This window comes from Acipenser ruthenus, chromosome 43 (assembly GCF_902713425.1).
Source record: "Acipenser ruthenus chromosome 43, fAciRut3.2 maternal haplotype, whole genome shotgun sequence".
In the NCBI taxonomy this organism is placed as follows: Eukaryota; Metazoa; Chordata; class Actinopteri; order Acipenseriformes; family Acipenseridae; genus Acipenser; species Acipenser ruthenus.
In genome coordinates, this window is record NC_081231.1 from 9776639 (window position 1) to 9793913 (window position 17275).

A 17275-nucleotide genomic window follows, 5' to 3' on the forward strand; every position below is an offset into this window, starting at 1 on the left:
GGCCCAACGCGAGGGAAAAACAGAGAGCCAGTATATTACACAAGTCGATTTAACCATATACTTTCTCAACTACACAAACGTGCTTTGTTGACACCACATACAGCAAGCATTAACAGATCACGACTCTTCCGTGGATCAACTCATTCGTGGGCAGAACATTTCATTTTCCAATCAAACTGGAATAAACGCTAAAAACAAAACTTAACTAAAATTAACAAACACAAGGCGCTCTGTCTTTTCCTGGCGTTCACAAACACGATTTCTATCGGTTAAGAGCACACCGCGTCACCATCCAGCAGCCGGCTTTAAAAGACAGCTCCTTTATCCAATAGACTCCGAACTCGTTGACTTCAATGAAGTCGTCATGGTAACAGGACCAACAGGAAGAATCCCAAACTAGTTAGATACAAACAAAACAATTCGTACAAAAAAACAAGAGAAAGAGCAAAGTCAAACACTGCTGTAATCCAATACAACAGAAAAAATACGAAACATTAAAATCACGTGTGTATTCATTTAACTACAATTCACAATAGTGATAATTTAATACTATTATTAATAAGTAAGCACCGTTTACATATGAATCTAATATTATATTACAGTAAATATTGGAATATACATTTCAGTGGAATGTGATTAATGAGATATGACAAGATTGTAATTAATTCCTCATCAATCTGTCGTTAATTATATTTCTTTTAATTAGAATCCACGGTACATAAACTTAACCCCCACTTCACTTGTTCTTATTCATTCCAGCCCCTTCACTCAGTCTCTTAAATTGCTATTGATCCTCCCTCTGTATACTTGTTAAATCACTCCCATACAATATTATTCCAGCCCCTTCACTCAGTCTCTTAGATTGCTATTGATCCACCCTCTGTATACTTGTTAAATCACTCCCATACAATATTATTCCAGCCCCTTCACTCAGTCTCTTAGATTGCTATTGATCCACCCTCTGTATACTTGTTAAATCACTCCCATACAATATTATTCCAGCCCCTTCACTCAGTCTCTTAGATTGCTATTGATCCATCCTCTGTATACTTGTTAAATCACTCCCATACAATGTTATTGCAGCCCCTTTGTTAATTGAAACAATGTGCTAGATATTGTACACCTCTTTATATTTCACAAGCACCAGCCTTTCTGCAAACATGTATTTATTCCATTCCCCAAGTATCTCTTCAGTGAGTCTTTTCTATTCTTCTAGTTTCATCTTGAATACTCAATTTGATTCACAGCGTTGATCCCTGGGGTGATGACTTTGGCTGTTGTCATGTTCAGGTCTTTGTTCAATAAGAAAAATCCTCTTCACATTGAGATGTCCTTTCCTGGTCAGACAACTCAGCTCATCATTAACTCATCGATTGTTATCTTCCTTTTCAAGTCCTACAGCAATATTTCAGTTTTCTTCCAAGTGTATTGATTTATTGGGGTGTTTTTGCTAGTTTAATTGGAGATGGTGTTTTCAACTTCTTCTTCTGTGCTCCTCTCTCTCAGTCTGTGAGTCAATTTGACGCTCTCCCCCGTGACCTTGAGATTGTTTTTACAAACTTACAGACATATTAGTATCGTGTTGCTTCAAAACAAGATTGGGTTCCCATATATCTTGAGATTCGAGGGAGGCACCTGGTTAAGCAGTGGGCCTTCGTTTTATCACCTGTCTCCATGGATACCTGTGACAGTCTGGCTGAGTGGTGTCGTCAGAACCAGGAAATGAACACATAGCACTGCGAGTGAAATAGTGAATGAAAGCGCTGTTGCGCGGTTTATTAATTACGGAAAAATAAAAGGTTTGAACAAACACAAAAACACTTTCTAAAATAAAACGGCTCAGTAGCCAAAATGAACAGACAATAAACAGACAGACAAACAAGTGAAACCAGACACAAACAAGTACCATGCTAGTTCTCCAGCATGTAGTAGCAATTATTTTCTCTTTAGTTTTTTACCTCCTCTCCACACCCGTTCTCCACTCACGAACACACAACAACACTGAGTGAATAAAACGTGCATCTATATATACTGTTGTGCCGGGATTCAATTACTAATTAATTATTCACTTAAATCCTAGCACGTGAACTAATTATGTGCAACCTCGTGCTCACATATTAAATACTTTAAATGCACGTGAAAGTGAAGTGCAATCCCCGTGCCTAAATACAATTATACATTTTAAACACTCGTGCTCATTACCCACATTATATCCCGTGTACCAACTACAATACACCAACATTTACACACTACATGCAACATATAACACACAAATGCACACAGGTGCGGGGCACATTGCCACAATACCACACTAGTTCAACTCTCTAAATCAATTTCTTGTTACAATTCAAAGGTGCTGGTGCCATTTAACATATGTTTAAGTCTTTAAATACTCTTATGGTAGGTTCCCAGGTCTGCTAGATTCCCCGGCTAAATGACCATATTAAAGAAGAGGGGAGAGTAGAGAGGGCAGGGGAAGAGACAGTACAGAGGGGAGAGGGGGAGTAGAGAGGGCAGGGAGGAAGAGAGTGACAGTAGTGGCCATGGTTGTGAGAGGGAGAGGAGAGCAGAAGAGAAGGAGAGTGATCTGGAGATGGAGAGAGGTGGAGGGGAAAGGAGGACAGAAACAGGGCAGGAGTAGTATAGGGGGTGTAGAGAAATAGAGTAGGGGCTTAGAGTAAGAGGGTGGAAGAGAGGGGATTTTTTTATCATCAGCCCAGAAGAGTGCAGAGAGAACATCGGTGAAAGTGAAGAGGATATTGTCTGAGCTGTTTGAATAGTTTCCTGGTTCAGACAGCAATGTGTGTTTAATCTGCAGCGCTGACAGGGTCAGGGTCAGGGGACTTCCAGCACAAGGTCTGTTTCACTGTAAGTATAAAAGAGTGGATAGAGTTTCTCATTGGGATTGAACTCCATATCAGTGAAAGTGTAGATGTGAGATCTGGTCTCCACATTGTAAAAGGAGAGCCGCCTTTCTTCATAATCCAGATAAACCCCCAGTTTCTGGGGCTTCAGGCTCATGGGGAGGGGGGTCCGGGGGTCAGTGAGAGCACTGAACTCATCTCTATCTCCACTCCCCCACCACACAGCCCAGTAACCCTGCTGGGGGGTTGTGCTGAACTCCCCCTTCCTCGGGGCAGACTCTTGGCTGACTCCTAATCTCCACCATTTATTTCCCTTCACCTGCACCTGCCAGTAGCATCTCCCCGAGGTGAAGCCCTCCCTGCCCAGCACACAGGACCAGTAATCAAATCTCTCCTCATTATGAGGGAGATCCTGCCGTGTCTTTCCCACTCTCACTCGTTTCCCATCCGCAGACAGGGTGAGCTCGGGCTGCGCTGTATCAGGGTCCAGAGTTACATCAACTGTGGAGCAGAGAGGGAGAGAGGAGTGAGAGTCAGGGCTGTGCTGTATCAGGGTCCAGAGTCACAGAAATAGGAAAGAAGATGAAGAAAAGAACAGAGCTAGAGAGCAACATGATCTGGACAGAATAGCTGCTATTGGGGAAGAGGGGGAGAGGAGGGCAGGGGGTGGCTATGAGAGAGGGATAAAGATGGGGAGGGGGGGTTATGAAGGGGACAGAGGGATAGAGATGGGCAGGGGAGGCTATGAGAGAGGGATAAAGATGGGGAGGGGTAGGCTATGAGAGAGGGATAGAGATCGGGATGGGGGAGGTTATGAGGGGGAGAGGGATAGAGATGGCGAGGGGGAGGCTATAAGAGAGGGATAGAGATGTGGAGGGGAAGGCTATGAGAGAGGGAAAGAGATGGGGTGGTGGAAGGCTATGAGGGTGAGAGGGATAGATATGTGGAGAGGGAGGCTATTAGAGGGATAGAGATGGGGAGGTGGAAGGCTATGAGGGGGAGAGAGGGATAGAGATGTTGAAGGGGAGACTATGAGAGGGGGAGAGGGATAGATGTGGGGAGGAAAGGGGTATAAAGGGAAAGGCAGAGGAAAGGAGATGGATAAGAATAAAGGGTAGGGGGAGTGTGGAAAGAGGGGAGGAGAAGAGATGGGGAATGTGAGAGAAAGAGATGGAGAGGGCAAAGAAGAGAAGGAGGGATGAAAACAGAGTAAATGGGGAAGCAATGACATGGAGATGAGAGGGAGAGGTGAGATAGAGGGAAAAGAGGAATAGAGTGAGAGGGTGAGAAGAGAGACAGGAAGACAGGCTGATACTCTTAATAATTAGTGTTAAAGTATACCTGAGGAAAACTGAGGACTGGAGGTGGGGGAGGCATGTAAGAGAGAGAGGGAGGTGTATCTACACATAGATTCCAGACAAAATTTGTATTCAACAATGTCAATAGGGGAGAGAGCGAGAGAGAGGGAAGTGAGAGAAAATGGGGGAAGAGAGAAGAAAAGATGGAGAGGTCATGGGAGAATATTTAAAGAAAGAGGTAAGGGAGAAGCCTTGTGGGGGTGCCTGACCTATAAAAAACTGTGCTTTGTTATTCCTCAGTGTCCCCCCCCTCCATCTAGGAACAATAACAATGACAGTCCTGGTCTTGAGGATCTGGAGAAACCACGAAGGGACAGGCCAACGAGGAGAAGAAAATAAATAAAATAATCTGTATTCACATACCTGAATCAGGACGTGTGTAGATTAGCGGGGAAACCCTGGGCAACCCCATATAGTATAGTAGGGGAATAGCAAAGTGCAGGCTGAAGACCCGAGCCGTGCGGGTAGCGATGGTGGGGGAACGCTGCAAGAGCAGCACCTTTTATTTTGTAGTTTTGTTACAGTGTTTTATTTTCTTTTTTACTTTCACCCTTTTGTTTGTACTATTATTTTGAGCACCTGCGTGTGCACTGCTAGTGAACGGCCAACCTTTTACCATTGCTGGTATTGGGTTGTGCTCTGGAGTCAGTGCTACAGTGCCACCTCATGGCATAAATAAATCTGTGCCAAGTGGCGTTTTCAACTACAGTTCTGTCCTGTGTCCAGTGAATTCCCACACCCTCCCACAGGGAGTATTTACCTGTGGCCTGAGAGAGGAAGAGAGAAAGATGGGACAGTGGAGAACGGGAGGCAGAAGAAAGAAGAGTATAGGAGAGAGAGAGAGGGGAGAGGAGAGGAGAACAGAGGAAAGGCAGGGAGGGCCAGACAGGCTCCAGATTCTATAACAAATTTCATTATAATCAGAGAGTGAGGGAAAAAGAGGGAGGTGCAGGGGAACATGGATGAAAGGGAGAGAGAGAAGGGAGGAAGAGTGAGGGGAAGAGATGGAGAGATATACAGGTGATAAAGAGAGAAGAGAAGGGGGGTGGCACATGTACAGACACACAGGCTTCAGATTTGAATACTCTCTCTCTATATGTGAAGTGCAGCTCAGAGGCACCTTTAGTACAGACCTGTCTCTATATGTGAAGTGCAGCTCAGAGACACCTCTAGTATAGACCTGTCTCTATGTGAAGTGCAGCTCAGAGGCACCTCTAGTATAGACCTGTCTCTATATGTGAAGTGCAGCTCAGAGACACCTCTAGTACAGACCTGTCTCTATGTGAAGTGCAGCTCAGAGGCACCTCTAGTATAGACCTGTCTCTATATGTGAAGTGCAGCTCAGAGGCACCTCTAGTATATACCTGTCTCTATATGTGAAGTGCAGCTCAGAGGCACCTCTAGTATAGACCTGTCTCTATATGTGAAGTGCAGCTCAGAGGCACCTCTAGTATAGACCTGTCTCTATATGTGAAGTGCAGCTCAGAGACACCTCTAGTGTAGACCTGTCTATATGTGAAGTGCAGCTCAGAAACACCTTTAGTGTAGACTTGTCTCTATATGTGAAGTGCAGCTCAGAGGCACCTCTAGTATAGACCTGTCTCTATATGTGAAGTGCAGCTCAGAGGCACCTCTAGTATAGACCTGTCTCTATATGTGAAGTGCAGCTCAGAGGCACCTCTAGTATAGACCTGTCTCTATATGTGAAGTGCAGCTCAGAGGCACCTCTAGTATAGACCTGTCTCTATATGTGAAGTGCAGCTCAGAGGCACCTCTAGTATAGACCTGTCTCTATATGTGAAGTGCAGCTCAGAGACACCTCTAGTGTAGACCTGTCTATATGTGAAGTGCAGCGCAGAAACACCTCTAGTATAGACCTGTCTCTATGCATCCTCACTGACAATACAATCAGAGGGGAGGGGCAGGGGGAGAGTGGACCTGTAGTGTATACTGTGCATGTCACCTGGGATATGCATCCTCACTGAGAATACAATCAGAGGAGAGGGGCAGGGGGAAGGAGAGGGAAGAGGGGGAGAAGGGGAAAGAAGAGACAGGATGGGAAGAGAAGAGAGAGGGGAATGGGGAGAATGAAAGGGAGGAAGAAGGAAGGGGGAGGGAGGAGTGCATCTACATACAGACAGACAGACTCCAGATTCTGATACTGATGATTTGTGTTAAAGAATGCTTGTACCAAGTTTCATCAATCAGGTAAGTAGTGTAACATAAAACACCAATATTATTACACATGTCAGCAGGGATAATAGGAGAGGAGAAAAGAGAAGAAAACTGCAGAGGGAGAGAGAGAGAAGCAGAGAGAGGGCGGGGAGGAAGAGGGAGAGGAGAGAGGGGCGTATGAACATATATATACATACATATACATTGCTTATAGAAAGTCTACACCCCCTTGAACGTTTTTCACATTTTGTTGTGTCATTGCCTCAGAGTTTCATGCATTTAAATGAGGATTTTTTTCCACTTATCTACACACCATACTCCACACTGTTAACTGGGTAAAAGTTTTTATTGAGAAAAAAATGATTGAATGATCATAATTGGATAAGTCTCCCCCCCCCCGAGTTAATACTTGGTGGAAGCACCTTTGGCAGCAATTACAGCTGTGAGTCTGTTGGGATAGGTCTCTACCAATTTTTCACACCTAGATTTGGCAACATTTTACCATTCTTCTTTACAAAACTGTTCAAACTCTGTCATGTTCCTTGGGAGTGTTGATGGACAGCAATCTTCAAGTCATGCCACAAATTTTCGATTGGATTTAGGTCGGGGCTCTGACTGGGCCACTCAAGGACATTTATTTTTTGGTTCTTAGTCACTCCAGTGTAGGTTTGGCTGTGTGCTTTGGGTTGTTGTCATGCTGAAAGGTGAACATCCTTCCCAGTTTCAGCTTTCTTGCAGAGGGCAGGTTTTCCTCAAGGACTCCTCTGTACTTTGCTCCATTCATTTACCCTTTTATCCTGACAAGTGCCCCAGTCCCTGCTGATGAGAAACAACCCCATAACATGATGATGTCACCACCATGCTTCACAGTAGGAATGGTGTTCTTTGAGTAATGCGCTGGGATATGCACCCCCACTGAGTAATTGTGTTGGGTTTGTGCCAAACATAATGTTTGGCATTTAGGCCAAAAAGTTCCATTTGAGTTTCATCAGACCACAAAACTTTTTGCCACATGGCTACAGAATCTCCTTAGTATTCTTTTGCATAGGTCAAACTGGATTCAAGGTGGGCTTTCTTGAGTAATGGCTTCCTTCTTGCCATCCTACCATACAGGCCAGATTTGTGGAGTGCTTGGGATATTGTTGTCACATGCACACTTTGACCAGTCTTGGCTGTAAAAGCCTGTAGCTCTTGAAAAGTTGCCATTGACCTCTTGGTAGCCTCTCTGATCAGTCTCCTTCTTGCTCGGTCATTCAGTTTGGAGGGACCGCGTGATCTAGGCAGGGTCTTGGTGGTGCCATACACCTTCAACTTCTTAATAATCATCTTGACCGTGCTCCAAGGGATATTCAAGGTCTTTGATATTTTTTTACCCATCCTCTGATCTGTGCCTTTCAACAACTCTGTCCTGGATTTCTTTTGAAAGCTCCTTGGTGCTCATGGTTGAGTCTTTGCTTTGAAATGTACTACCCAGCACAGGGAACCTACAGGAACTGCTAAATTTATCCTGAAATCATGTGAATCACTACAATTTAACACAGGTGGAGGCCACTTAACTTGGTGTGTGATTTTGAAGGCGATTAGTTACACCTGAGTTAATTTAGGATTGCTATTACAAGGGGGATGGACACTTATTCAACCAAGCTATTTCAGTTTTTATGTTTAATTAATTTTCTACAAATTTCTAGAATATTTTCTTCACTTGGAAGTTGTGGGGTAGGATGTGTAGATCAATGAAAAAAAACTATTTTAATGCATTTTAATTCCAGGCTATAAGGCAACAAAAGGTGAACATTTTGAAAGGGGGTGTAGACTTTCTATAGGCACTGTATATATATATCTATATCTATCTATCTATATATATATATATATATATATATATCTATGTATATATATATATATATATATACCTAAAGAGATGGATAGAGGGGGATTGTGGGGGGCTAAACTTATGAAAAATGTGTATAAAGAATGTCTGTACCAAGTTTCATCACAGTCAGATCAGCAGTTCTCTAGATGCATGTCAAAGTGTAACATATGGACCCCTGCAGTGTCTACATGTGATCTTCCCTTCACAGTGAGTTCACAATCTGGGACATTATAACTAAACACACTTTCTCCTCTCCTTTTCAGTGTTTCCTTTGGGAGGCACACGAGGCTGGCGTTAGCTGAGCTGGGAGTGCACAGAGGTTTAAATGGGGCACAATGTAAATATAGATGTAAACACAGTGAGTGAGACGGGGCTCCTCGCTGTTCTTTTACCCTCCACTGTGAAAGGAATCCATTGAAGAGACACATACCTGCTGAGCTGAGGATCCACTTCCATTCTAGAACACAGAAATAAAGAGAGCATTATTTTACAATCACTCCTCCTGTACTTTACAGTTCAGAAGATGTGCAGCACACACTAACCGGCAGGGCTGTGCTGGGGTGAGTCAGGCTGTGGATTTCCACACACTCTACATACCTGATTTAAGGACCTCTCGCTTTACAGACTCTGTGAAAGAAGAGAGCTGGATTACATTCTGAACAATAAGGTGTAACATCATCTATTGAATAACATTGAATAACAGATCACACTCTGTATTAAACAGCTAGTCTAACTGTGACTGACAGGAGATATCCTTGAGCAGGTCCAGCAAAGAAATGGTCCATATTGTACAGCTATGGGGATGTTTACTATAATGGAAATAAAGAAAGCGTACTGTAATATGATTGACAATCCCAGGAAACGCTTGTTTTCCACATTAAAGGGGAAGTCAGTTTCTCTTGATTTAAAAGGGGAGGTCAGTCTCTCTTGATTTGCTAACCCTTTCCATGGACTGGCCAGTGGTAACCAGACCAGATTTGCACATTGAATCAGGATTAGGTCCCTGCAGTGGGGTTACCTGTCTATGAACACACTGCTATGCTCTGCTCTTAACCACTGAGGCGCTGGATACAATGTTATCATGTGTAGCATAAACACACAGGCAAGTGAACTCACACTAAAGTACAATCAGCATAGCAAAATAACATACCCCACCCCCAGCTTCCTCATGCTGACAAGACAAAGACAGATAGAAGGATAGAAAGTTTTCTGGTAATTCTGAAAATAAAGTTACACAAACAGTTCTTACCAAGTTCCTTGCGAAGGCGCTGAGCAGCTAAAAAAATGAATCAGACAGAACAGTGTGTGGTTATTTCAGCTCCAGTGCAGATTAAAATGAATCAGACAGAACAGGGTGTGGTTATTTCAGCTCCAGTACAGATTAAAATGAATCAGACAGAACAGGGTGTGGTTATTTCAGCTCCAGTACAGATTGAAATGAATCAGACAAAACAGTGTGTGGTTATTTCAACTTGTGACAGGCTAGCTGCAGGGATGATGTCAGGCCAGAAATAATCACACAGACAGACAGTACTGGGGTTGAAACTGAAAACGCAATGGCTGCGCTCAGTAGGTTTAATGAAACAAATACAAGTTTTAAACAGAAAAACAGGACACGGCACTTGAGGACAAAATAAATAGACAAACAAAACACTAAACAAACACTGGACAGACAGACAAACAAGCATGGTGAGTCTAAACACTTATTATTATTATTATTATTATTTTTGTTTATTTTACCTCCTCTCCACACCCGTTCTCCACTCACCGAATACACAACCCTGAGTGAGTAAAACGTGCATCTATATATACTGTTGTGCCGGGATTCAATTACTAATTAATTATTCACTTGAATCCCAGCATGTGAACTAATTATGTGCAACCCCGTGCTCACATATTAAATACTTTAAATGCATATGAAGTGCAATCCCTGTGCCTGAATACAATTATACATTTTAAACACTCGTGCTCATTACCCACATTATATCCCGTGTACCAACTACAATACACCAACATTTACACACTACATGCAACATATAACACACAAATGCACACAGGTGCGGGGCACATTGCCACATATACCCCCCCTTGTGCGCAGCACACATGGCCTCAACGGCCACCTCCTCCCTTGAAAGCCCAAAACTCCAGCACAAAGTCCCGGGCCAAGAAAAGGTACTTTAAGGGGTTCAAGGGCAGCAATGTTGCCAGTAGCCAGGTTGCTACTGGCAATGCTGTCAGCATAACTGCTGACAGCTCCCAGGTTGACTCCTTCAGCCGGGTCAGTCCTGGCAGCGGAAAAGCTGCGTGGGAAGGTGGTCCCCGGACCTCCCCCTTCTTCATCATAGCCGACAGCTCCCTTTTGTGACAGTGAAAGTGCTGCAGTGGGAGCAGGTCTCTTGACCTCCCCCACGATCTCCGGCAGCAAAACTGCTGCTGGGTTTGGTGGTCTCCGGACCTCCTCCTCCTTCTTCGTGGCCAGCAGCTCCCATTGGTGGGGTTCTGGCCACAGTACATCCTGCTGCAATGCGGAGCAACAGGCAGCCCCAGGTGATGCGGTGCAACAGGTAGCCCCAGGCGAAGCGGTGCACTAGGCAGCCCCAGGCGATGCCAGGCAGGCATCCTTGGGTGAAGCAAGCCAGGTATCCTTGGGTGAAGCAAGGCAGGCATCCTTGGGTGAAGCAAGGCAGGCATCCTTGGGTGAAGCAAGGCAGGCATCCTTGGCAGAAGCAAGGCAGGCATCCTTGGGCGGTGCCAAACTCAACTGCAGCTCCTCTGGTGGTGGCAGTTGGAGCGGCAAGCAATCTTCTCACAGCGGTGAAGGCGGAACCAGCAGGTATTCACCCTCTGCTGGTGGAGGAGGCAGAGGCCCCGGAGAAGGCGAAGGGACTGGGGGGAAGGGGTAGACAGGTATTTGGACGGGGGGTGTCAGCGGGAGCTCCCGGCCCGGGAACTGGGGCAGGGTGGGGTTACCCACGGGCTGCCGCGGTGTCGGACCGGGGTCTCACGCAGCCACCTTACCGTCGAGCCCCTTTGATGGCTCCAGTGTTTCCACCCCTTGTTGAAGCGCCGGGACGAGAAACCAGCCCACCAAGGTGTTAGACGTGCAGGGAGGTGGGCCACATCACGCGGGACTGCCCCGTGATGGAATGTGACCTCAGCCGACCAGGTAAGCATGTTCAATTACCTCAGTCACTCCAGCAGACGGGTTTTGTTATTCCTGTAACCGTGGATGGTACACAAACCCAGGCGCTCCTGGATTCAGGGTGTGGTCAGTCCCTAATACAGGATAGCCTAATCTCACCGGGGCATAAACAAATATTGGGTCGGGTGCATATTAAATGTATTCATGGGGATGTACGCTCTTATCCTAAGGTTAGCATAACGATGAAAATTGGCCAGCAGATGACACAGGTGCAGGTGGGGTTGTGTCCTCGATTGCCGGTCCCGGTAGTTCTGGGACGGGACTGTGGGCAATTCAAAAGTTGGTTGGCTGCCCTGACGGCCCCGTCCTCCCTATTGGCTAAGAAAGAGGAAGTAATTGGAGAGATCTTTCCCTTTCGCGACCCGGAGTGGTTTTGTCATAAATTTAAACCCCGTAAAACTAAACGGGAGCGCCGGGCTGCTAAAAATGAGGGCTGGCAGTGGAAGGGGTTTGAGAAGTTTCAGGTGGGGGCGATTGGTGAAGAGTCTGGGGGGGAGACCGCGGAGCCAGCGCAGGGGTCTGGTTCGGCTGCCTCCGTTCAGGACCGACCTGATCCCGAGCTGGAAGCCATGGGAGCTGATTTTTTAGCTCGTTCCCGTGACTTCCGACTCGAGCAAGGGCGTGACGACGTGCTGGGCAGGCTCTTTGACCAAGCAGCGGTGGTTAATGGTCGGGTGGTCGAGCCCAGGCGCGCCGCCACGTACCCTCACTTTGAAATCGCTCGAGACCTCCTGTACCGTGTTGACAAATTGCCCAAGACCAGGGAAGTGCGTCACCAGTTGCTGATTCCTCATCCCTTTAAGGAGGATTTACTGCGGCTGGCTCACGCTATTCCTTTGTCTGGTCATTTGGGTAGGGATAAGACTAAAGCAAGGCTTGTGTCACGGTTCTACTGGATGGGGCTGGATGGTGACGTCAGACGTTTTTGCGAACGTTGTGGGGAGTGTCAGAAGGCTAGTCCTAGAGCCGTCCCACGAGCCCCACTGGTGCCGTTGCCCCTAGTGGAAGCTCCGTTTGAGCGTATTGGAATGGATTTGGTTGGGCCGCTGGAGAAGAGTGCGGCGGGATACACACACCTATTGGTCATTCTGGATTACGCCACGCGTTATCCCGAGGCCATTCCCCTTCGCTCTGCCTCAGCCAAATTGTTGCCAACGAGCTTGTGAAGGTCTTTTCCCGAGTGGGGATTCCCAAAGAAATATTAACCGACCAAGGCACCAACTTTATGTCCCGACTAATCCGCGGAACATGTAAACTTTTGGGGATTAAGACCATTAGGACCTCGGTGTTTCATCCTCAGACCGATGGTCTTGTGGAGCGCTTTAATAAAACCCTTAAGAACATGTTGCGCAGATTTATTAATAGTGATGTGCGTTACTGGGACCAGCTGATTCCTCCCCTTCTCTTTGCGATCAGAGAGGTACCCCAGGCTTCCACGGGTTTTTCGCCATTCGAGCTGCTGTATGGGCGAAGACCCCGGGGTGTGCTCGATCTGGTCCGAGAGATGTGGGAGGAACAGCAGGACAATTCGACTAATACAGTCCGGTATGTGTTGGACCTGCGCAAACGTCTTGAGTCTGTGGGAAAATGGGCGCATGACAATTTGCAGCAGGCTCAGCACAGACAGGAGATGCAATACAACCGAGGAGCCCGGTTGCGCACATTTCAGCCGGGGGATAAAGTACTTCTATTATTACCCAGTTCTGAGTCGAAACTTCTGGCTAAGTGGCAAGGACCCTTTGAGGTTACACGCCGGGTTGGGAAGGTGGACTATGAGATCTGCCAGCCGGAGCGACGGAGAGAGAAACACATTTATCATATAAACCTCTTGAAGCCCTGGCTGCAACCGGAGGCATTGGTAGTGGCGCAGGCAGATGACGTCACAGACCTGGGACCTGATCTTTCTGTGGTGGCGAAAACAGGGTCGGTACAGATTGCAGAAAATCTGACACCAACACAGAAATGTCAGGCTCGGGCCCTTGTGACGGAATTTCGTGATGTGTTTTCTCCCGTCCCGGGGCAGACTCGAGTAGCCCACCATCACATTGAGACTGAGCCGGGGGCGCTAGTTCGCCAGAGGCCGTACCGCATACCTGAGCGCAAAAGACAGGTAATAAAAACGGAAATTGACGAAATGCTCAGACTGGGGGTAATAGAGGAGTCCCAAAGTGACTGGAACAGTCCGATTGTTTTAGTGGATAAGCCAGACGGGTCCACACGATTTTGTATTGACTTTAGGCGAGTTAATGAAAAATCGAGGTTTGACGCTTATCCTATGCCCCGGGTAGATGAATTGCTGGAGCGTCTAGGCACGGCTCATTTTATGACGACACTGGATTTAACGAAGGGGTACTGGCAGATACCCCTGACCCCGGAATCCAGAGAGAGGACGGCGTTTTCGACTCCCTTCGGGTTATACCAATTTAGGACCATGCCCTTTGGGTTGCACGGAGCACCAGCCACTTTCCAGCGGATGATGGATCGCATTTTGCGGCCCCATCAGCAGTACGCCGCTGCTTACATAGATGACGTGGTTATCCACAGTGAGGATTGGCCGAGTCATCTGTGTAAGGTAGCGGCGGTATTGCAATCCTTGCGGGAGGCTGGGCTCACTGCTAACCCAAAGAAATGTGCCATTGGGAAGAGTGAGTCGGAGTATTTGGGGTATCGAGTAGGGGGCGGCCAGATCAGACCGCTGATTGCTAAGGTGAAAGCCTTGGCTGACTGGCCGGTCCCTACGACCAAAACCCAGGTACGCTCTTTCTTGGGACTAGCGGGCTATTATAGGAAGTTCATTCCGAACTTCGCCACGCTCGCTACGCCCTTGACAGACCTCACCCGGAAGGCTGCCCCAAATACGGTTCAGTGGACGGAGCCGTGCCAGAGGGCCTTTCTCGCTCTGAAGCGAAGGCTGTGTAGCAAGCCAGTGCTGTGCAGTCCTGATTTCAGCAAGAGGTTCACCCTGCAGACGGATGCGTCAGAGACAGGTCTCGGGGCAGTGTTGTCTCAGGAGGTGCGGGGAAGCGAGCACCCGGTCCTGTATATCAGCAGGAAGCTCCTTTCCCGTGAAAAGAACTATAGTACCATCGAGAAGGAGTGTCTCGCGGTAAAATGGGCAGTCGAGTCACTCCGGTACTACCTCCTGGGGCGACACTTCACCCTGGTGACAGATCATGCCCCCTTGGCATGGCTTCACCGGATGAAAAATAACAATGCCAGAATCACGCGGTGGTACTTGGCCCTGCAGCCCTATGCCTTCAGGGTTGTCCACCGAGCAGGTAAGCTCCATCTAAATGCTGATTTTTTCTCTCGGGAAGGCATGGGGGTGTAGGATTTCGAATGGACCGGGGGTGCCATTCTGAGGGAGAGGATGTGTAACAGGGAGAGACCTGGACTGGCCGTCTGACGCATGCGCAATGCTGCAGGAAGGGGGCGGCAGTCCCGTTGGGTCTGCCTGCCAGTCATGGCGGTGACACGGAGAGGTGGGGAAGAGGGTGTGTGTGCTTTTCCCCTCTCTGAGTGGCTGGGAGGCGGACTTTAATGGGATTGCTAACCTATAAAGTAACACTCTGTTGTTTCCTCAGATCTGCCCCTTTAAACTGGAACAGCGAGCAAGGCGGTCTCGCTTTGCCTACCAACAGACGGGAGGATAACAAACGCCCGGAAAGAAAAATCAAAGAAAATAATTTTAAAGAAAGAAAGGGAAAAGTGGGGAATCGTTGGGCAGCCCCAGTATTGTTGTTCAGTGAGACAGCAGAGTGTAGGACGGAGTCCCGGGTCGTACGGGTAGCGGCGACTGGGGAGATTCACGCTGCGAAGTGCAGCACATTTATTTTGTAGTTTTTCCTTACTGTGTTTTATTTTCCCTGTTTCTTTTTGCCTTTTTCGTTTTTATAATTTGTGAGCACCTGCGAGTGCGGGACTGCAGCTGAGTACCCTGCCGTGGTATTCCCCGTTGGTTCTGGATACCATAGCTGGTAGCCAGACCACGGACCACAAGCGCCCTCTACGGGCTCAACGAAATCAGTACACCTCACCAGAGTACAAAAAGAAAATAATAAAACTGAGCACCTGTGTGGTGTTGTCAACTACCATTTCTGTCTCCCGTGTCAGTGAATACCCGCACCCTCCCACAGAAGTATATGAAACATACAAACTAAAATTGCTACCATTTTCAACATTCCTCCATAAGGAATTTTTGGACACAAAGGCTTAGGAAAAAAAACAAAAAACTTTTTTTTAATTTAAATTTGAATAGATTCATTTATTTAACCAGGATATTTAATTTATTAATTTATTTAACCAGGTCTCATTTACAAGAGGGTCCTGGAAACAATAAAATAACAATTGCAATGTATAAAAACAATTATATTTATTATTATTTATAATCATTTCTAGTGAGTTGGATTTCCGGTCCAGGGATGCCTTTATTTATGGGTGTGGTAGTTTAAGATACTGCTGCAGAAACCTGGAATGGGTTTTCAGCATCTCTTCATTAAGTGCTTTACTTACCCATAGGCTCAAGCTTTCTCTCCATGGCTAGAAGAAAAACAGAACAGTCCATATTATTGTAAACCTGTTTGACATGTTTAAAATGCACAGAGCTATATGAAATGCCTCATGATAATGATAAAGTTCATACCATCCATTCTTCTCCATTGGATCACCAGCAGAGGAATGGCTCCAATACTGAGAGCTAAAGTCAAGAAGAAAGCCACCATCCATCCAGAGACTCCTGGGAAAAAATCACCTGGAAAACAACACAGCAGCTCAACACACTGGAACACACACACCCCTCCCAACACTGACCACACCCCTCATAGTGAGCATTCCACACACCTCTCCCAACACTGAACCACACTCCTCATAGTGAGCATTCCACACACCCCTCCCAACACTGACCACACCCCTCATAGTGAGCATTCCACACACCGCTCCCAACACTGACCACACCCCTCATAGTGAGCATTCCACACACCTCTCCCAACACTGACCACACCCCCTCATAGTGAGCATCCCACACACCCCTCCCAACACTGACAACACCCCCTCATAGTGAGCATTCAACACACCCCTCCCAAAACTGACAACACCCCTCATAGTGAGCATTCCACACACCCCTCCCAACACTGACAACACCCCTCATAGTGAGCATTCAACACACCCCTCCCAACACTGACAACACCCCTCATAGTGAGCATTCAACACACCCCTCCCAACACTGACCACACCCCTCAGAGTGAGCATTCCACACACCCCTCCCAACACTGACCACAACCCTCAGAGTGAGCATTCCACACACCCCTCCCAACACTGAGCCACACCCCTCAGAGTGAGCATTCCACACACCCCTCCCAAAACTGAGCCACAAAACTAAGCAGAGAGAACAGAGTCATTTGGACGGGCTGGCCTGACAGTTCTTTCCCAGGGTCAGGAAGTTGGCCAGTCTGGATGAAGGCGAGACTCTGCTGCAATAACGCATTGACCCAGAAGGGAAACGACGTGGCAGCCGCAGATTGGAGAGGTGGTTGCACTCGTTTACCAAGGGGTCATGTGTGACAGCATAAAAGGGGACAGAGAATTGCAATCTGTTCCTTCACTTATAGTTTGTGTAAGTAAACTGAGAAGGACTGTGAGAGACCCTGTTCCTAGTCAGAAAAGCACAGCGAGTGTTTTGTTTGTTTTGTCTTGTAATTGTCTTGTAATTGTCTTGTCTTGCACATTACCAGACAACTAGCACAGTTCCGGAGCTGTCGCCGAGGGCCAGCGCTAAGCCGGAACATAACTTCACCAATAGTCACTAAAT

At 46.9% G+C, this 17275-nt stretch overlaps 1 protein-coding gene across 1 annotated transcript in view; it reads right to left on the reverse strand.

Moving 5' to 3' along the window:
• Window positions 1–1748: 1748 nt before the first annotated feature.
• LOC117965908 (butyrophilin subfamily 1 member A1-like) overlaps window positions 1749–17275 on the reverse strand; it is a 35671-nt gene continuing 20144 nt past the window's right edge. Inside the window, exons 6-11 of the mRNA XM_059011954.1 lie at window positions 16112–16219; window positions 15982–16008; window positions 9517–9543; window positions 8865–8894; window positions 8698–8724; window positions 1749–3365 (exon numbers count right to left, since the gene is read on the reverse strand). Of these exons, the coding sequence (XP_058867937.1) occupies window positions 2836–3365; window positions 8698–8724; window positions 8865–8894; window positions 9517–9543; window positions 15982–16008; window positions 16112–16219 (749 nt within the window). The 3' untranslated portion in view covers window positions 1749–2835. The remainder of the gene's footprint in view (window positions 3366–8697; window positions 8725–8864; window positions 8895–9516; window positions 9544–15981; window positions 16009–16111; window positions 16220–17275) is intronic.